General features: G+C 55.0%; 1 protein-coding gene across 1 annotated transcript in view; it reads right to left on the bottom strand.

Moving 5' to 3' along the window:
* Positions 1–14,610, bottom strand: part of SEPTIN9 (septin 9) — an 86,249-nt gene extending 71,639 nt beyond the window's left edge. The window contains exon 1 of the mRNA XM_082491996.1: positions 14,471–14,610. Coding sequence (XP_082348122.1) covers positions 14,471–14,525 — 55 coding nt within the window. The 5' untranslated portion in view covers positions 14,526–14,610. The remainder of the gene's footprint in view (positions 1–14,470) is intronic.
* Between the last annotated feature and the right edge of the window lie 7,323 nt (positions 14,611–21,933).

Genomic DNA, 21,933 nt, shown 5'->3' with positions numbered 1-21,933 from the left:
CCCAGCACCGAGGCAGATGCAGGGTTGGGGCAGGCTGAGGCACAGCTCCAGGGTCCCAAAACATCCCTCATGAAGCGGGGCTGAGCCAGAGCGACGACAGCCTCTGCATGATGACAGCCATGCTGCTAACGACCAGCACAAGCATCAGTAACGAGTCCACCATCCTTTACATCAACAGGATGATATCAGGGAGATTTAGCCTTTAAAAACCCGGGCTTGAGCTCACGCAGGGCACCAGGAGCTGGGGGGAGAGACTGGAGCACAGCCTTCCCCCATCCTGGGATGTCCACCCACCCCTGAGGTGGAGCTGGAGAAGAGCCACCACGTGGGAAGCACCTTCTCTGCTCTACAGGGCTACTCCGACCCCCCGGGGCAGGGCCAGGGGGTCTGAGGACCTGAGGACCCTCCATCCCTTGGACACATCTGGCTGGGCTGGGTGCCGCCGGCGGGACGAGCTGGGTGCCGCGGCTCTGCCCCACCAGCACATTGCAAACGCAGATACTGTCACTCGCCGTCCCCCGTGCCAGGCAGGGCAGGCAGGAGACGCGGCCACCACCGTCCTGGGCAGCAGGGGCCGGGGACAACCGTGGCCCCGTCCGTCTGTGGCAGCAGCTCCAAGGGGTCCTAAAAGGAGACGGTGAGGGAAGTGAGACCCTCGGAGCTGGGGCTCACATGTCAGACAAGGATACAGGCTTTAGGCTGCTTTCCCTTTTTTTTTTGGGGGGGAATACCCAAAACATGTTAAATATGAACGCCAGGCTGCACAACCAGCCAGAACGGGCACTGCAGAGGCTGGGACCGGGACCCTCCCCAGGATGCTCCGTGTTAGTGACCCGGCAAAAACCCCTTCCAGGAGCCCCTCCATGCATGGGGACAGATGGACATGGGCACAGACACGCAGCCACGTCCCCCCGGTTGTGGTTCAGACCCCAGCATGGGAACTGCCGAAAAGCGACACGTGCCTGGGATGGGCTCCCGGGGAGGGGGACGCGGCTGGCGTGGGCAGGGAGGGATGCACAGGGCGACTTAACCTGACAGAAACAGCACCGCGACCGCTGTACGGCTGTGAAGAGAGGAAAGCGCCAAAGCACAACACACAACATCCACCACGTAAAACCCAGGAAGGGCCCCGCGAAGGGCACTTGGTGACCAAATGGTCTGTCCCGCGTCTCAAAAATATTCAGACGTTGGTAGAAGGAGGCAGTAAAGAAAAAATAAAGATGTTTTTCCTGTATTCTATCTGCATCCCGCAGAGCCCTCCCAGCCATGTCAGCACTGGCTCACAGAGGCGAGATGCTCCCTGCAGCCATCTCTGCTCCCCGGCCTGTGCTCAGCACGTCTCGCGCACTGTGTCTACGTCTCAGTCCTCAGCACCCCCCAGAACAATTAATCCCAAAAAAGTCCCACACTTGAGAGCTGTTCTGACATGTCCACAACTCTCAGGTCTCCAAAACTGAGCTGGAGCTCAGACTCTCCAGCACAGATTTTTCTATTGTTTTCCTTCTCCCATCACGCCCGCCCTTAATCCAGAAAGTAATGTTTTCGCTATTTTTTATTTTTTTTCCCCCAGAATTCCAAGTTTTAAACAATGCACCAGTCAAGCCCAGTTTGCATTTTGCAGAAAAACAAAGGGAGCGGAAGGGACGACGCAACGGGGAGCCTTTCCCCGGCCTCGAGCAACGCCGGGCAGGGGACAGCAGTGGAGGACACGGCCCGGCCAGGCGCTGCCAGCCCCGATGGACGGGACCTCAGTTTTATCCACGTCAGGCTTTTAAACCTGCTCGTCACTCCTCCAGCCAGCTCAGCCTTGTTGTATTCCCTTCGACAAAGCAGCCTAATAACCTCATGACAGATGTGTCTGGAGGAATAGTTTGAAAGTAAACGCTCTCAAGGAACCCGATAGCAAAGGAAACGCTGGCGAGCGTCCTTCCTTAATGAACATTCCCTTGGAAGTTTCTCAATACCAAGTGGTTTAGGGATTTCGTTCTGACCCGGTAACGAGCTCTGGATACAAACAGCCCCACTGACCTCCAAGGTTTATTGCATGAACCACTTCCAGCATCTCAGCTCCTTTGAGTCCCCCTGCCACTCGCTACTGCCAAGAGAAATGGTGGCATCAGTGACCGGGTGGTGGGGCACCCGATGGCAATGCTGGAGCTGCTGCGTATGGCCCTATCTTTTGACCTCAAACCCCTCAAAGTGCCCCAAGCCGGGGATCAACCTGCCCGACACCACCGGACCTTCTGGAGCCCAGCCATCCCCCGCGCTTATTGAAGGGCTGGACTGAATACAACACCCATACACGGCTTTCCTCCAGGTCTCTCTGGGCCTTGCTGCAAAAAAGAGAAAAAAGGTCAAAACCCAGACACAAGGGGGTTCAAAAAGCCTCAGGAAGAGCTGCAAAACCATGATTACAGCCGCAGGAGACTCCAGCCATCCAAATAAAGCCTCCCATGCCGGCGCTGTGGCCCCGAGGGGCAGCGAGGGGGTATGGAGGGGCTGCGCAAGGAACCATCAACCCAAAAGAGGGTTGGAAATGGCTCAGCACAGTTTCTGACAGCAAAGTCAGGAGGACTCCCAGGTCCCAGAGGCATTCCCTCCCCAAGGGTGTCACTGATTTGCCTGGGAACAACCCAAGAGTTTTCCCACCCATGGCGCTCTACGGGATGGGATTTCCATCTCGTGCCTCTGGTTGCACAGGGATTTTGGTACCCAGCTTGTCCCGCCGACACATTTGGCCACTGCCCTGAGTCCAGCGGGACCTGGAGAAGGTCAAACACCCCATGCATAAGAAAAGAGAAGGACTGTGACCCACAGGTTTTGTGTTTCCACCTTCGAGACAGAGACCCGCTGCCATGAGCGTGACCCTCAGGGATGGCCACCTCCAGCGACGCTGGCCCTCAGCGCGGCTGCGGCTCCCCTGCTCCGCATCGCCTCTCTCCTGCTCCTCGCACAGAGGAGAGAAAAGGACCTCAGGAAGCAAAACAACTCTCGAAAAAAGAGAAAAAGCTTAAAAATAGCCTGTCCTGCCCAGAGCCAAGAAAGGAAAGTAAACACCCTCTGCTCCAGCTGACCCTCCTCCCGGCTTCCTGCGGGGAAGCTGGCGTATTCCTTACGCCAACAGGAGCCGAAGGCACGGCAGCGCCACGGGGCCTCGCGTCCCGCTGCCTCCGCGCGGTGCCGGGGTCCCACGCCAGCAGTCGTGGGTAATGCTCCGGGTCCTCGGAGGGAGGGGGAGGGCTCCGGGTCCACGTGTCCCTGACACCCTGGACCAAGGTGTCCCTGTCCCAGGCAGGGTCTGGGATGGCCGCCCTGCGGGGTTAGCCCCACTATATTTTCCAGGGGATTTTCGGCGCGAGCAGGGCTTCCCCAGCCCCACCAGCAGCATCCGATCCGCTGGCGGGTGTCGGAGGCAGCTGGCAGGGAGAGGCGAGGTGCCGAGCATCGCCCTTCCTCCTCTTCCTCTGGAGGTGCCTGTGCCGCGGGGCGTCAGCACAAACCGCTGTTACCATCCGCTTCCTTTTAACCAATTCCACACCAATTCGGGCAGCTCCAGCTCCGTCCGCCATCACTGAGTGGAGCAGTTCCCCTCCCACAGCACGGAAAGCCCAAAATCCCCTAAAATGAGGTTTCCAAGCACTTCCTTTTAAGATGCAACCCCCACCCCTGCCAGCCTCTGCCTGCAAGCCATCGTCCCTGGGCTGGGAGCCCCTCGCTGCGGTGGCCCTTTGGGGACCAGACCTTTGCAAAGCTCTCGAGGTAGCGGCGTTTGGCTCAGCATCGCCGAGCTGCGGCCCCGCTCGGCAGGGCCAGCCAGGCAAGGCCGGCTTTAAAAACCACTGCTATTAATCCCGGCAGACGGGGAAGGCGCGGGCTTTCCGAGACGGACCTGCTGCAGGCAGCTCCGCCGGCCGCGCGCAACGGCAGCCGCTCCCGCAAACCCAAAATCCTGACCCAAACGTGGTCCCTGCCCGGCAGGCGCTTTGGGGCAAAAAAAAAAAAAAATATATATATATATATGTCTTTATCCCCAGCCTGAACGCTCCCCAGGCAAGCCCAGGGCCTGAGAAACGGTTAGATATTTCTGTGTCCTTCCATTCTGTGCCACGGCGCTGGGGATGTCTGCTCGGCGCGGCCGCTGCGTCCTCCCGGTCAACCCCCCCGGCCAGGCACAAGCAGGTCACACGCCACCAGTTAAAGCTGCTCTTTAGGGATCTGGCAGATTGGGAAGAGGGGGCAGAGGTCTGGTTCAAATCCCAGTAGCTCATATGACAGCCAAGATTTTTCCCAAGAAGTCACAAGCAAGTGGCACGGCCGGGGCCTCCTATCTACACGCTCCTCTCCCAGAAGCTGAGTCCCTCCTTGGGGGTCCCCGCCAAGCCAAGGACACCCAGATGCCGTGAAGGGCTCTGGCTGCTGCCCAAGGGCTCCACATCTCCTGGTGGGAAGCACTGGAGTTACACCGTGGCTCATCCCCGCTCCGCATCCTGGCTCTGAGCACCCTGGTGGGTCAACGAAGGAACATCTGCTCCTTCTTTCTTCCCTTTTTAAACAGAATACCCCAAGTAACAGTCGAGGGGATGCTTTGTACAAGGAAACCTCTATGCACAGAGCTCAGGAGGAGACCAAAATAAACAGCGAGGGATGCTGGCTCCTCCGGGACCCGCTTCGCAACCGGAGCCTCCGGCTCTGCCGTGGCCGCAGTGCCCAACTGCTTCCCATTAAACATCCTCTGCCCCTCAAGTGGTTTCAGTAACCCAGGGGTTACGTTTGCTTGCTTGCTTAAGCACGGAAAGCTTTTCTTGGGTTTTTGGACACATAAGAGCCTTATGGGAGTAGGGCAGCCAGGCGCCCCGTTATTTCACACGATACAATGGTACCGTTTGAGAGCGCTGACTTTCTCTAAACTGCTACCAGATGGTCACCTCCTGTTCCCGGGAAGGAAAGAGGGGGAGGCTGCAGGTCTCATCTTTCAAGGAGCCCTTGGAAACCCAATGCAGCATTAACCGCTCACGGCCCTTAAAGCTTCCCAGACCCCTGTCACCAGGCAGCAGGATGCTCACGGCGGTTTTCTGGCCCCGCTCGAGTGCAAGGAGCGTGTTTGCCCACGTCACAACAGGGCCACCTCAGTTTGGTTTCTCCAAACCCAACGGCCGTGATGCTGTTGAATAGCTGCCACCATCCGTAACAGAGATGGATGCGTTTTAGTGAACTAAAGGCTCGGCTACAGGGACAAGTAGGGTGTTCTTCATGTATCTATAGGGTGTCATGTATCTATAGGGTGTATATACAGTGTATATTAAACCTAAAGGTCCCACAGTGGAAGGGGAAGGGAGCTGCAGCCCTGCTGCAGGACCAGAGCAGGACATCTCTATCCCACCCACAACAACACGGTGCTCCCAAGTGCATCAAGGCCCTCTGTGGGGTCAAAACCACGTGGCTGAGATAGGAAATTCACTGGCAGCGCGGGCAGCAAGTGATGCTACACACGCTGGCGGGGCTCTGCCAGAACAGTAACAGCTTCTGGGCTCCCCAGTTCCAGAAGGACAGGGAACTGCCGGAGAGGGTCCAGCAAAGGGCTACAGAGATGATGAGGGGACTGGAGCATCTCTCTTATGAGGAACGGCTGAGGGAATTGGGGTTTTTTAGTCTGGAGAAGATAAGACTGAGGGGGGATCTTATCAATGCTTATAAATCCTTCAAGGGAGGGTGCCGGGGGATGGGAACAGGCTTTTTCCAGTGGTGCCCAGTGACAGCACAAGAGGGAATGGGCACAAACTGGACCATAGGAAGTTCCATCTCAACCTGAGGAGGGACTTCTCTCCTGTGCGGGCGGCAGAGCACTGGCACAGCTGTCCAGAGAGGGGGGGGAGTCTCCCCCTCTGGAGCCATTCCAAACCCGCCTGGAGGTGTCCTGTGCCACTGCTGGAGGTGCCCCTGCTCTGGCGGGGGGTGGCACTGGGGGAGCTCCCGAGGGCCCTTCCAGCCCTGACCTTTCTGGCATTCTGTGATCCAAAGCAGGTCGAGAAATTCAGATCTCCTCTTCATCTAGAGAAACGAAGGCAGGAGACTTTAAAAGCACCTTTCCCAAAGCTACCAGGCATCTCACGTAAGAGACACGAGCAGTCAGGGTTGCTGTAGCCCCTCTCTGTGCTTACACCGTGAGGTTTCACACCTTTCTTTTACCAATAAACCAACCTTCTTGCAACACGTACACATAAATACATAGATAGAAACATAGCGACAATCTGCTGTTGCAGCATGACCCTCACGCCATCCATATCAGGTTACGAATGGTTTATGCACTAATAAATAATTTTTCTGACTTTACAAACCACATTCAAAAGAAGTTGCAATAGGTTGCGTGGTCAGACGCAAATTGCATGTAGAAGACGACGCTGGCAACGTGCTGTCAATAACGCAGTGCCTTGCTGAACTGTGCAAACGGCACCGTGAGCTGAGTTACGGAGGAAATTTGGGGATAAATGCAAGTTCAGGACTCTGACATTAACCAAAGCTTTTCAAGCAGCATTTCGCTCACACGCAGTAAGCTACAAAGCCTGAGACCGACACAGCAAACCCCTCATTTACCAGAAACGAACACGCAAAAGCAAAGTCAGGACTAAGAATAGAAAAAAAAAAAAACTAAAATCCACACTCAGATTAATTCAAAATCCCAGCTTTCCAGTCCCTATAATGCAGTTCTAGAGAGGTTTTAGCTTTGATTCTCCATTACACTTTGGTTTATATAACCACTGACCCTCAGCAAAATGCTTCCAGATCAGACCAGTATATTTTACATCCCTTATATTAATTTCATACTTGTACAGAAAATTACATAAAATACAGGGTATCCAGCCCAGCAGATTGCATTACTGGCTCTCTGCAGCTTTTGCCTTCAGTCTGGGCTCCAGTTTCCTTTCATAATGGGGGGGGAGGAAGGAGAGAAATAAATCTCTGCATCTCCCAGGGGACTACAGATTGGGTTTGGTATTTGGTTGGTTCACTAAAATTTCTAAAACGCCATAAAATCATTACCCGGAAGGCAAAAATATGATATAGATGGTCTTGCAGACCCCGGACCGCCCTGTGCTACCGGCTTTGGGGCTGGCTTGGTGGGCGCCAGAGCTGGAGAGGGCGAAGAGCAAACGCAGCCCCTCCGCCTATGGGTGTAGGAAGCCACGAGCACCCAGACACCGTCCCCAGGAGTCACGACTCCACTCACAGCACCTCCAGAGCGACTCAGGTGGGCGACCAGCCTCGGGGACCCGGTGATTAAATCATGAAGTGATTAAGTCTCAGCTTGAGCAGATGCTCTGATAGGTGGTGTCACAACACGCCGGTTAAAAAGCTACAGAAAAGGGTAAATTAGTAAAAGTGGCTCAAGGAGGGAGCCGGGAGCCATTCAGGCCCACAGCGCTCCCTGTGCCCCACGCTAGCCCTGCCTGTGCTCCCACTAGCCCTGCCTGTGCCCCCCACTGACTGCTGGTGCCACTGCAGCCAGCTCGGGCGTCTCCGTTGGAGGGGACAGCCAGCAGAGCAATGCCAGCAGTTGTCCACACATCCCACAGGCTGGCAGAGAGCAGACCACTCCTCCTTTCTCCTCCCTGCCAAACTAAACACACTTAAAAAAAAAAAAAAACAACTATAAAAATCCATCCTTTTTGCATTTCCCTACATTTGCGCTTCCAATAACCAGATGAAAGACAGACGGGAGTCCCAACCCCAGTCCTCGTCAAGCTCCTTCCCTCTTAAACCAGTGCCGGCGTGATGCTGCGTGCCGATGCCCTCACCGCTAACCCCTGCCGTGACTCCCAGGGCTGGGACAAGCTGGCCACCACCCAACTCACCAGGAACAAGAGGGCCACACAATTTTGTGATGCTTACTCAACCTGCCACCTCTGCTGCTGGAAGGATGGCGGCACAGACCGATGCGGTCACAGTGTCCCCCTGCCCTGCAATCCACGGGACGTTGGCGGTCCCTACACCCAGGCAACAGGCTGGTACCCCAACTCGGGTGCCAGCAACAGGGCATCTGCTGCAGTGCTGGGAGGATGCAGAGGAAGAGAGAGCCCTGACCCCCGTGATGTCTCGCCCCTCAGCATGCAAACAAGCCAAGAGGCAGCTTGGACAGACCCAGCACCTGGGTCACCGCTCCGAAGGTGTCCCCAGGAACGCCAAGTGCTGAGCTCCATCCAGCAACCCCACAAAAGCAATCACGGTAAAAGCCCGAGTCGCAGCCAGCCAGCAGGAGATAAGAGTTCTCGTTCATCTGGGGGCAGCTTGTCAGAATAAGTTGAAGGTAGCAATAAACCCCTTCATTTCCCACGGGGTGCTCCTCACCAGCCCCATCTGAGCACCAGGGAAGGGAGCGAGGAGGGCTCTCCTGCAGCGGCGCGGCAGTGGGTGCAAACTGCTGATGCCTCCATGAGTAAAGCAGAGAGAGAGGTACCAGGACCAACCGAAACCCTGCAGGTATGAAATGAAATGAAAGGTGGCCAGGACACAACTCTAGCTCCATGCTGAAGGGCTTGAGAGCCCACCCCTATCCCACGAAGAGTTCCCCTGATGGACCCTGACCCCCACCAAACAGTCACATCTCCATCAGAAACTGGACTCAGACCCGTTGACTCATTTTACAGGCTTCAAACGAGCTGAACCAGGATTTAAGGTCACTTGGCTTGTTGCCTCCACGTCCCACCTCTAAAGACCAAGAAGGTGCCAGAGCTCACTGCAGCAGGAGGGAGGGAGAGGGAAAGAGCTGGCATAATGGTCCTGCAGAAAGTCATCGCCTTAAATATCAAATATCAGAGTTCGAAACATGAATATCTGGAGTGATTATGGGCTCTGAAGTCTCCATTATTGCCTTTGGATTTATGACAAGTCCCAGTCCAGGCTTTTGCAGCTGCTGTCTGGGTCCTGGCTCCCGGGAAAACGGGCTGAGCAGCTCCCTGCAAGGAAGAGCTGCAAAACAGAAAATAAACCAGCACCCAGACTATGTGGCCACAGGACACCCGGAGGTGCCAGGACGCTCAATGAGCAGCAGGTTTGCTGGCAGCCATTGACCGAGAGATGCAGACATGGTCACTCAAACGTATTAGACATGACCCAAGGTGTTCTAGAGGTGCTTCCTACTCACTCCACTGCCAGAAACCACCAACAGGCAAAGAGTAAAGCTGGAGAATTATTATGTTTTAGGTGAGCTTCTTACTGAGGGAAAGATGCTACCAAGATCCCAGACACTGCTGAGTGCTTGGAAGAGCCAGTATGGCATAGGCACTCCAAAACCTTGACTTATCTCCAGGCACCAGCGGTACACTTGCACAGCCAAAGTAGCTGCCCTGGCCCTGGTGGAAAGACTCATCCTCTCTCCGTCCCTTCCCATCCAGCCGCTTTTAAAAGGTTTCTTTATGATTAGCGCATCGCTGTGCTCGCTTTGGCCAAGACGGGTCTCAAATGGGCAGCAAGAGGTGACCTGTACCAGCCAACACTGGAAACCCTCCACGCTGACGCAGAGCCAAGGACACTCTGCTCCATGCTGCAGTGGTTGCCCGTCCCCAGGGACATGCAGCCCAGCCCTCCTTGCATAAGATGACTATAAACAACGACCTTTGGATGATCCTACATCCTAACCGGGGCCAGAGGCTATCCCCAGAGCCCAGCTCACGTGGACGGACAGATCCATGTCCTGTTCTTCCTTTTCCCACTCCCTCACAACCTTTTTATTCCCAAGGAACTAAATATACATGGGGGGAGAAAAAAAAAAAATCCAACCACCCACAACTGCAGGTCACCACTGCAGTAACCAGGCAGATGCGATTTTTCCACTCTACACGTAAAAGGACAGCTCTGCTGGAGAAGATACAACTTCTGCTGGGGAAGAGACAACTCCTGCCTTCTCCTGCCTCTCCCACCACAGGCTGATTTGGCAGAAAACTCCCATCCGTCCCATCCTTTTGTCTCAGATTCAGAAATGTAGATAGGAGTGGAAAAGACAGAAAACTCTCTGAAGTGGCTGTAAAGTTTGTCTTTGAGGCTATCAAAGATGACCAGCTGCCTCGGAGCAGCACGCTCCGTCCACCAGCTGGGAGAGCAGCATTGGCTCTACCCACGCTGAGCTGGTGGCGAAGAGCACCCGAAGAGCCGAGTCACAGTACAACTTCGTAGGACAGCCCAGGAAATCCAACAATTGACGTTCGGGAGCTTTGCTTTGCTCCTAAGGTTGAGATGATCCAAGATATAATCTGAGAGATCTTTTTTGCATTTCCTTTTCCAGGCATTGAACCTCCGCACACGTGGGACCGTTAGTCACAGACCCAGACTTCCAGTCCCGTGCAAGTAAGCCCAGGAGAGCGCTCATCCTGAAGACCCATGGCAGGGCTCACCGGAGAGACCCTGAATCCACGGGAGACGCTTACGCAAACACGCAGCGCATCCCCTCCCCCGCGGCTTTTCACCATATTGAATTCAAACCACATCACCCACATAACATCGCGACCATCCCTCTGGCGCGTTCCTGCTAATATTAGCAGCGGGGCTGAGTCCCAGCATCCGCAGCACGCGGATGGGCAGCAGCTGCTCCCCACGGCAGCAGGCAGCAGGCACGCCAGTCCCCAGCAGCCCGAGGGACGCACCACGGCCACGTGTCCCAGAGACATCCCGGGCATTTGCTCAAGTAAATTTTAAGGACGAGCCCACGAGATTCGTACACAAGGAAAAGCTTATTTCTGATGCGGCCCCCTCCTGAAAACAACCTGGCTGAGGTTTTTTTGTCTTTAACGGCCCTTAAAACCACGACGTAACTTAGCACAACTCAGTACCTCGTTGAGACAAAGCCTTTGGCTGAAACGCTGTGTCTTGGATGGTGCGAGAAGTATAGGCCAGTGGGGAAAGTGTCCAATAGCGGGGAAGAAAAAGATAAGAGAAAATAAACAGATGAACCTTCCTATCAGCGCTGAGGCGTCCCGCAGGGCCGGAGGCTCCCTGCCCTCGGTGCCCAGCACCACGCAGCGCACGACCGCCCCGACCCGAGCCCTGCCGAGGCTCCCCCGCCAGCGAGACGCGCTCCCCGGGGGAGCTGGGCTACAGGCAACGGGTAAATCAGGGATTAACGACCATCAGCGAAGGGCGTCGTGTGGTTTCTGCCAGAACGAAGCTGCATGCGCATGTCCCCACCAGGCTCTAGCTCCGGACATCAGGTTGAACCCCTCCGCACCCCCCCCCCGCTGCTCCACACAGCCCCACTCGGCATTTACCATCATTCGCAGCTTCCACCCGCTATGACATTTTGTGTTTCAGCATTAGGAGGAAACGAATCTGGTGTTGACTGACAGCATTGGCAAAGGCAAGGAGCGCTCAGCATCACTGCTGCCAGCTCCGCCACCAGCGATTGCCAGCAAAAACGTGGCTGGGTTACCCCTGGGACACCGCTCGGCAGCAGCCACATCCCCCCGGGAAGAGGGGCCGGAGCAGATCTCTCCTCTCTTACTACCAGGCAGCAGATGATGCGTGCACAGGGCTTTAAATCCTTAGCAGGAAGACGGGTACCACGTTGTGGAGTTATCTTTGGGCATCATCACAACCAACCAAAGCTACGAGCGGGAGCACCCGCCCCTCTCCGCAGTCAAACATCGCAGACACTGATGCTCCCGTATCACCCAACCCTAACAGGACCGGCATGGTTTGGGGTTTACGCAACGTTAACGCCCCGCAGAACATCCCACCACCACCCAGGTCGATTTACTGCTACAGGTTCCCTTCCTCGCCGCTCAGGGGTCCGTGTCCGAGACTCCGGGGAGCTCAGCAAGCCACAGCCCCCTCCGAGGCAGAGGTGAGGTTGGGCAGCACTGCCGCAACCGCGGCTGAACCAGCCACGCTTCCCAAAACCTGCCAGAATCTATAAACCCAGGGGCAGAACTATTACGCTCTGTAAATCTTAGCAAACCACAGACCTAAGAATACTCTCCCCTATCAGAGATGAGGAAGATCTTGTGGGATTAGCACCCTCCCCGCAGGACCTGCTGGCTCGGCGCGAGGTGGACACATGCACCGCTGCCTGGATGCGACCATCCCCGTCGCATCATGGGGCATAGGCAAGAACGCACTCTGCTGCGCTGCATTTGCCTCTCACGTCTCACTGATTTGGAAGCTAGACTGGAATGGAGTATCCCGTACTCCACTGTGTATCTCGTACTTCTTCCCCCTCCCAAAACGCCCGTGCATCCCCCTCGGGCTCACCGAGGCTGGCAGCTCCCCTGCCAGCAGCCCGCAGCCGAGCCTGCGACTGCCTGCAGGTACAAGAAACCTGTTGGTCCTACGCCGGGGAGGGATGGATGCTAGGAGGAAAGCAGGCAGGAACAACCAGGGTGATTCGGGAGGGCAGGCAGCGTGTGACCGGCAAGAACAAAGAGGGCTCTGGCTGCCGGGTGATCTGGTGTTTCTGCTCCGTGGTATTTTTGGCTGATCTTTCCTGCTTGGCTACGGGCTGCCCGGGGCTGAGATACCCACCCAGCAGGCACGAACGCTGCATCTCCTGCCCTACAGGCTAGATATTAATTGCCTCCTTCTTGGAAAGCTGCTATGCAACCCAGAAAACTAATTAAATTGTGAAACAGTAGCCCGGATCCCTGCTCAAGGGCAAGGCCAGACCTTTTGGCTGCGGATGCCCAGAGCTTTCCCCAACCTCTCCCTCCGCACAGGCAGAACTATAAAGCTCCCCATGGACTGAAAAAAAAAAAAAAAAAAAAAAAAAAAAAATCGCACTGCGGAGCGGCTGGGTGCCACCAAAGGAGCACACAGAGCCCGAACAGGCAGCCCCGGGGGCTCACAGCAGAGCCTTTATCATATCCAAGTAGGGAATTACTCATTCTTCAGAGATTTAAATGCAGTCGGGGCGGGCGAGGGGAAAGGCTGTAATTACATCAGTGCTCGGGAGCCCTGCGGTGGGGAAGCTCATGAGTCCCCGAAGGACAGTTACAAAGGCGCCGTTGAACCCCGAGTGCCAAACCAATGCTGTATTCGGGTTGTTCTCTGCGTCCCAACTCTCCTTAGTCCCGATCTTCCTACGGGACGTGACTTCCCCTCAGCCTCCTGCTAAGCCCTCCGCCCCCAACTTTAGCTCAGGAAAAAGCCCCTGGAAAGGCCAGGGGCTGGAAAAAGAGGACATGGAGGTGGCTAAACCTTACGAGGAGGGCTGCAGAGACCCCAGCTCTGCCACCCGTTTCCTGCCTGACCTGGAAGAGGAACCCTGGTGCTCTCAGCTTCCTCGGCTTCCCAGCAGGAAAAACACCACCGTGCTCCTTCCCGAAGGCACGGCTGGATTCACCAGGAGGCGGTGAAGTCAGCTCAGCCTATAGCTATACACACGCAGCCCCCAGAGAAGCTTTCACCATGGCCCCCAGATCTCCGCTATTTCTTGGGGTTTTTGTTGGTTTTTTTTTTTTTTCTTTTCTTTTTTTTTTTTTTTTTCTCTCTAGAAACCGCTGCACAAAGCTCAGTTTGGGTCGCTGCCAGGACGCGAGAGTGCGTAGGGACGGAGCTGCTCTTCCAAAACACCGCTCGGGAAGATGAGCTCCCCCAGAGCCGATCTCTCAACGCCTGCTTCAGACGAACCCCCCCCCACCCCTCTTAACTCCTGTACCCATTTAGCAGCGGCACATTTTGCCGCTAAGTGTTATTTTCTTGCCTGAAAAAGCCAACACGCTGGGCAAGAGCCACAGCCGCCCGGGGAGAAGGCATCCCCGTCCGCACGCCAAGGGGATGGCGAGGAGATACTCCTTCGGCGAGCAAGGCGACGCTATGGGGAAACTGGAGCTCTGCCATGGGACGACTGCGAAGCCTTGTAGGGCGGGCAGCTCCCGCTGGGGATGCAGTTAAAACTTGGGTTCGTTACCCACTTCTCAGCTACTCTAGGGCTGCCTCTGCATCCAAAATCTGGGCGGTGACCAAAGAGCCAGTGCCCGGGATTTCACAAACTTTTAGTTGCGTTAGGTATGGGGGTTTGGGGGGTTGGTTGGGGTTTGGTTTTTTTTTTTTTTTTCCCCCAGCTAAAAATCTACATAAACCAACTCGGAAAAGCAGGAAAGGAAAATCATCCCGTAAGATCCTGCCGTAGTGGGTAACACCCGGGTGCAACGCTGCTCCCAACAAAAGACACCACAGCCCGGCGGCGGCACCGACGGCTACCGGGGGATGGAGCCCGGGCACCCCCCGCTCCTTCCAGCCCTAATCACCCGGGGGGAGAGGGGCTGCCACCCTCGGCGGGGCCCCGGCAGAGCCCCCTCCGGGGCAGCCTCCGGGGCAGCAGTGGGGACAACCGGGGGGCGAGGGGATGCTCAGCCCCGCTCCGCCGCGACCCCCCCCCCGTCTCAGCCCGGTACTTGGCGGGGGGAAGAGGGGGGCTCGGCGCTGCCCAGCCCAGCGGCAACTTCTACTTTTTCCCCCCCCCGTTTTAACCCCCCCAACCACCCACCTTCGAAGTCGGAGATGATGCCCTCCAGGTGGGCGTTGACGGCCGGGTCGGCCATGGCGGGGTGCGGGGCGCTGCCCCCCGGGTCTGCGGGGAGGGTGCGCGCAGCCGCCGCCGCCGCCGCCTCCTCCTCCGCCGCCGCCTCCGCCCGCGGCCCGAATGAATGGCGGAGGGCGAACGGCTGCGGCCGCCCCCCGCCCCGGCGGGCAGCCTGCCATGCCGCCCGGCCCGGCCCAGCCCAGCCCGGCCCGGCTCGGCCCCCTCGCCGCCCACTGGCTGCTCCCCGCGCCCGTCACGCCGCGCTCCCCCCTCCCCGCACCGCCCCGGGTGAGTGGGTGGGTGGGTGGGTGGAAGGGGGCACCACGCAGGAGCCGGGCGCTGCCTCCCCCTCCCCGGGGACAAACAGCATCGCGTAGGCTCGAGTTTTGTCCCGCTTCCCCCCAGCCCGAGACCCCCCGGGCTGGTGCCGGTGCCTGTAACCCCCCCACGGTGCCCCACGGAAGGGATGGCACGAAACGGGTGGGTTACGGCACTGATGCTGTAGAGCACAGAAAACCCGTTTGCTTGGCAGTTTTGCCCTTGTTTGGCAAGGAGAGACTCAGCCCCAGCCTCCTCTATTTCCATAATTTCTCAAAATCAAACCAAAGCAGCGCTAACCCATGGCTGCCCAATCCAAGCCGGCTCTGGAAAAGCACCGCCGAGGCTGCAAAACCTGCGGCAAACCCAAGCGTGTATCTGGGCACGGCCGCAGCTCACTCCTCTCCGGCCAGAGCCACCGACGCCAGCCCCTTCCACCGCACCGCTGCCTTCCCGCCACCTCCCACGCCCGCTGGGGTTGTGCATCTCTCTGCTCCTTATCTGATGGTTCTCCCTTCCCATGTTGATTCAGCTCCTGCCCTCTTGACCCTCTTTTTATCCTCCCCGCCCTGTGTTTTAGTAGCGTCGTTTAAAAGTGATGATACCCACTGAAATGTGTCCAGACACATCCACAGGAAACAAAGAATTAATGGTCCACTTTGGGTGAACCATAAAGAAAAATTATGCAAAACAGTAGTACTGCTACCTCTGTTACTGCAGAAGGTGCGTGCTTCATCACTTATGTCACACTCTTAATTTTACACTTCCAAAATCTGCAAACACCACAGACTCCCCAAGAGCATACGTGAACTAGAAAATGAAACCAACAGCACCAATTTCCCAGACTCAAGAAGTTCCAGGGTTTCCATACTGGTGGTAGGTTGAGGTTTTAATCCAAGGAAAGGCATTATTTTAAAACACGAGAACGGCTTAGTCTTGAGCACCTTTATGGCCCAAGTATGCTATTTTAAGGTAGATACAGTGGTTTTCCTCCCTTTTCACAGGCAGCAGCACTCGGCGCTTGCACTCCTAGCGAAGTCAGAAACCCACATACCACAACAGCGCAGGGAGGAACGGGCTTTGCATCTCTCCGCAATCACAATATGGAAATGGCAATGCCTCCCCAGGCGCTACATTGTCCATAAAGCCACCGGCGACACCTTTCCCGAGCAGCTCCCCTGCCTGAACACCATTCCCTGAGGAACCTGGACCTGCGGCTCTTGTGCCACCGGGCTGAGCGCCCCGCATGTCGGGTCCCTGCCGGCCCCCCATCCACACACGCTCCGCAGGGAGCGGTGGTGACCGCCACGCTGCACAGCATCACATGCTGGCCGAACCCCACGGGTGGCATTGATTTTCGAAAGAAAGTGGCTTTATTTCTCTCTTCTCAAGTGCTCATATACAGGTCACATCCGCAATCCATTTCAAGCAGGTAAAAATTTAGCTGTCAATAATTAATTTAGTTACAGAGCAAGAAGAAAGCTACTGTGTTAAAAACGGTTGATGACTCCCTTGCTGGAGGAGCAGAACCTCGATTAACCTTAAGCTAAAGGCTGTTTAAGCTTAACTCCCCGGGACGCTGTCATCACAAGGTTGTAGAATGGGTTTGGGGGGGGGGGGGGGGAATAAACTAAGCAAAACAAACTAGAAATCAATATTGTAAAAGAGATTAAAAAAAAGCAATAGGGTCAATCTGAGGAAGGACCGAGCAGAGTTTTTGATGTTCAGCATCTCCCCCCTTGCAAACCCCGTAAAATTCAGAGTTAGAGCCACTGCTGGGAGTTTGGTGGCACTCTTTGAACGAGGTTACATGGGGATTGGTGTGACAGTGTGTAGGGGACTCTGTTGTTGAAGTCAAGCGGATGCAAAAAGTAGTAAACCACTAGAAAAAACCCTATTGTTTGATGGACTGTAAGTAGCGAGTGTCACGGTGACGTCTGCTGGTCTCATGAAGCCGGTGAAGAAGCTCAGAGCTCTTCAGCAGAAGAGTTTGAGGCAGTGCGGTTTAGGCCCAGTTCCCTGCGTCACTCTGCATTTCCTAAGCAAAGAGGATGTTATCGTCCTGGATCTAATAAAGGTTTAGCAAATCAACAGGCTGAGAGGAGAGCCCCAAGAAGCGTGAAATAAAATATCCGGACTATAAGTAGGAGTTCATTTTCATTAAAACCAGCTGGTTAATATTGCACCCATGTGCACCTTCGGCACTGAAGAGGGGGAGAGGAAGATGGAAAAGTACAGCAACTGAAGACTAGCAGGGATATCCCGAGCTCTAATAGTAAATATTTAAAGCAGGAAGGTATGTAAACAACTCGCCCCGCAGCACAGAACCCAAGCGCCTGCTAGTAGAGGAGGAGCAAGCTTTCCTCCGGGGAGATAAGCCCATCTTTCTCTCTCCTGGAGGCTTTCTCGCACCTCTATCCGACTCAGCCACGGTCAGAGGCACGGCTTTACAAGAGCGTAAGACCGAAAAAAAAAAATCATTCACTTGTCCAGACTGCACATAACAACTCAGCACCGTTTCCTGAGCCCAAAAAGCTTGTGTGTAGCTCAACGCTTCTTCAAAACAGGCAGGCAAACCTGGGCAGATGAGCACCCATCCCAGGGGGACGGAGAATCCGCCACCTCCCCTGGAATTTGTTTCTGGGGGTCCCCGTTAGCACAGCACAGGCGTGTGCCGTACTGCTCATGCAACCGCAGCTTGGGCCCAGGCCCTGCTTTGCCCTTGTCCAGTAGATCAAGGAGATTTATGACCCTGAGCCTTTTGCTGATGAAATATCTCCCACAGGGATCACGTCACCCACATTCCCTTTGATAAACTAATCAGGTTCTGCTCCTTCCGTCCTTCATGGCAGGTATTTTCTTTGGTCCCTTAGTCACTTATCTGGCTTTCGTGCTCCTTTCTCCCAACGTTTCACAAGTGTTTGTCATTGGATTTTTATTTTAATAAGGAGAGAGAACTCGCTTTTGAAATGAAAGAGAGCAGATCCCATCTATTCTGTTGCTCGCTGCTACCCTTGCTTACACAACCAAGGGTCCCACTAAGTGTTTTTATTGTACCAGAGGACTCACCTGGAGCTCCCGGTCAGCTGAGACCTTCAGGACACTTTACACAGAAACTGCTGCCCAAGACACAACCCCTGTTCTGCAAACCACTGGCTGCGGGAGGGTTTGAAGTGAACGACTTTCCTTGCTGTATTACATTACAATGGAAATATTTATTTCCTTACCAACCCGGACCACCGAGGGCACGGACTGCCCAGCCCTTCGTCCTTCGCCATCACTCTGCTCTTCAGATGAGCAATAAACTTCCTGCAAAGTTGTTTTGTTGGCCTAGAAATGATTTCCTGCCCCCGAAAAGGCAGTCTGTGAAATCTGCTGATCACATAGTTATAGATACCAAGCTAAAACTAGCTTGATGCCACGATAGCCGGCACATGCAAGAAACCTTGGCTCTCATCCCCTGGACAGTGCATCCCCGGGCTGTCCTGCCCTCCAGGCAGTGACGTACCTCGAGGGCTTCTCCAGGTGACAGCACAACCTCACAACCTCCTCCAGAGGCGGCCGGTGCTGGTCACTGCCTCTGCCCTGACACAGGCGTGGGGGGATCACCACGCAGAGCAGACCTAGAAAGTCACTTCAAGAAGAAAAAAAGCACAAGAGAGAAAAAAAACCCCAAGGAGATGGTGGGTGTCTGGTGTTAGAAGATCCCTTATCAAGGCAGGCTAAGGCAGAAGAGGGGCTTTCCTATCCACACGCATTTTAAACAGCACCATACGGTTTCCTCGCAAGCTGCTAAGAATGCAGTTTTTCAGGCAGATTTTCTTCCTCCCACAAGTCAAGGTTCTTCTGAACCCTTGCAGCTCTTATCGGTCTCATGATCTGCCGCAGTCATGAGCATCAGGCTCAGTTAGACTAGGTGGCATGAGTCATCGTGGCTACCTGAATCTTAAATTGTCTCCTACGCAAAGGCAGGTAATTCATCCACAGCATCTTCCCTTTCCTCCTCCTATTTTAATTAGGAAACAAAACTCTTTGTCGATTCTGGCCTCTTCTATAAAATGCTTTGAGACTTACTGGCCAAAAGTACTATGTAGGAGCAGCTAAATATCATTATTAACCACCTAATGTTTCTATCGAGAGTCCAAATAGCTTTTCTCGCTGCTGATCACACATGAAACATCCTGCCCAGCCTCTCCGGGGAGGTGCAGTGCGTGGGGGGAGGCTCTTGCACCGCGCGACACCGACACACCAACACCCGCAGCGGTCCGGCAGCCCCACAGCATCGCCTCAAGCCGAAGCACAGGGCAGCGCTGGCTGCACCATCCACTGTTGTCAGACGGGCAGCACCAATGCGGGGTAACAGGTAGAAAAAGACATATAACGACCCGGACAAGGCAGATTTTGAAGTAGAGGAATGGCGAGTCATCTCTCTTCTTTCTAAGCCAAAAAAAAAAAAAAAAAAAAGGCTGTTGCAATTACCTTCCCTTCCGCTCCTCTGCTCCCCGCACCTTCGTAGTTCTTGTGCTTCTGCCCAAAACACACCTCTCCTTCCAAATGCACCGGGAAGAGGTGCAAGGGTGTCCGTATTACAGGTGGGGAAACTGAGGCGCGTAACAGCCATCACTCAGAAATGGGGAGCTGCCGAGTAAGACGACCAGACGTGGCTGCGGTGGTGAGCAGTGCCGAATCCGGCCCCAGCTCCAGCATTACCGGCTGGGCATGGGGCTCTGCAAGGAAAACCAGAGACGCAATTCCCATCACCTCCGCCCATGCTTTCATGTAGATGACGGCATGGATCCAGCCCTGCTGATTACGCAGGAATTGTCATGAAAAAAGGCTCTTTCCCAAGACTTCAGGCTCTTCCTGCTTCCAAAGGAGTAGGAAACACAGCGAGGATGGCCACGCTTCAGTGCTCATCACACTTCCCTTCCTTCGCAAGGAAACTAAGATCATGGGAAAAGTTTAAAAAATTTTAAATAGGTTTGCTGATTTGAGATTTCTGGATAATTAACCAATTTTCTTGAGAAAGGAAACGTGGCCAGATCTCATCCCTTACTGCCACGGAGCTACGCAGCCCCTGTTGCAAACACAGAGCCGGGGCACCGCACAGAAAGGGGCACAGAAAGGTAACTTTGAAGACTGGATAACAGAAATAGGATGAAACCTATAAGAATGACGGAAGGTCAGAACCTAAATGGCTTTTATTAAAGTCTTTCCTCACGAAAAATGCATCATCGGGAAGGACCTCGCTGCACCAGTGGGTCCCAGCGTGACTGTGAGCGACCAACGCCGTGCAATTAAAATGAGCGCACTCTTAAACCATGGTAAATGAGATACTTTCAACAGCAAAGCCGAAACCACTAGTGCTCAATCTTGAGTCATCCTGGCTACCCAGCGTCAGTCAGAGCGAGCAGAAATGAAGGTGGAGAGGGGATGGGACTGCTAGAAGCATCACACGCAGATGCGCCACAGGGGAGAGCTGCTGTGGGCAAAGATCACCGTTGTCAGGGGAACAGAAAAACCCCAATCTAAACCCAAAGATGGTTACGGTATAAACAGGTCAATAAGAGCTGGAAAGGAGAAAAAGTTTTTAACAGCCAGTGATGGGAGATACAAAGGGACTGCTGTGAAATCAAGGGGGCAAAAAGCCAAACTGTTTTCAAGGTGGGGCACGGCTGCTCGTAGGAACTACGCTGTGACATGGGGAAGGAGACGGTCCCCAGGCATACAGCTTCTCACATACTCACTGCACAAACAGGGGAAACGGCAAACTCAGTGTTCTGGGACAACCCTGGAGCTGAGAGGCCCCATCAGAGCTGGGCGGGTGGAGGGACAATCACAGGCACAAGGTCCCTGCAGCCTCTTCTCCTTCACAGCAGGGAGACAGCTATGAAGAAGATCAAGGCTTAACTTCATCTTAGGTTTAAGTCCATCAAGTCAGCGCGCAGAGTAGGTACCGGGCTTGCTCTCGAACAGGACAAGGGAACGCATCGCACGTGGTTACACCGAGCAGGGCAAGTGGGGAACCAACATCCATCCTCTCAGCCTGCTGATCTGAACACGGAGCCAAGACTTCCCTGCAGCTCACATGTGCAAATTTTCGACGGTCCACGAGGACTGACTAAGTCGCCCTGGGTTTAGGCCGGTGCTAAGGTGGGATTCAAACCAGGCCCCCGGCCCCACCTGCCTGCCAGCAGGAAGGATGCCGCGCGTTAGCACCCCCCGTGCGAGCACAGGGCTGGGAGGGCACAGCTCTGCCCCCCCCCCCCCCCCAACACCCTCCCATGCACGCAGAATTTCGTCAACTCCAACAAGCAATTTGCCCATTTACCCGGTGATCTGTACGCACGGGACGAGCTCGCTGCTGGCCCCACCGACCTCATGCCAGTGCCGGAGCCCAGCTTGAGACGTTTCACACCGAGCCGGCAATTCCGGCTATTGTGTGTGCCCAGAGCCTGGAAAGGGAAACACCGTCCCAAACCCGGGCCAAGCGCATCGCCCCAGCCCCAGCCCAGCGCACATCCAGCCGCCCCGGTGCTCCCGGGAGGGCAGGGGGGGTCCCCGCCGCACCGGCGGAGCAGGCTGGCAGCCCCCCGTGCCGGGGAAGGGAAGGGAAGCACAACTCCCTGCTGTGGATGGAACGGCGGGGGACGCTCGCAGGGGAAGGAAATGGAAAGAGGATCAGCAACTGCCTCTCTCTGAACCTCGCACAGTTAAAACAAACTCAGCCTCGTGCCCTCGCTCTTCTCGTTTAGTTTCGGGTCAGACTTTCCTAAGAAACTGGGAGGTGCAGTTTAGGATTCCAAGCAGAAAACCGACTTAATTACTTTAATTATTTTTTTAAAAATTAATTATTAATTACTATATTTTAATATTAAGATCAAAACAGGCACAAAATCCAGCATTGCGTGACAGCACAGATGTTTTAATAGAAGCAGGAGGCTTCAGAAACCTTGCTCATCCTCTAATGAGTTTAACACACACATGGCACAGCACGTTTCCATCGCAAAGCCGTCCCGTGCGGCTGAGAGTGCCTCTGACTCCAGAAGAAACTGCGGTGCCTTGACCTCGAGGAAGGGAAGACCTGCGCCCCATTTCCACCGCCTGCA

The sequence above is a fragment of the Vanellus vanellus genome (assembly GCF_965231255.1).
Source record: "Vanellus vanellus genome assembly, chromosome: 17".
Classification (NCBI taxonomy): Eukaryota; Metazoa; Chordata; class Aves; order Charadriiformes; family Charadriidae; genus Vanellus; species Vanellus vanellus.
Note: the sequence above shows the minus strand (reverse complement) of the source record. Positions and strands in the feature narration are given on the sequence as shown.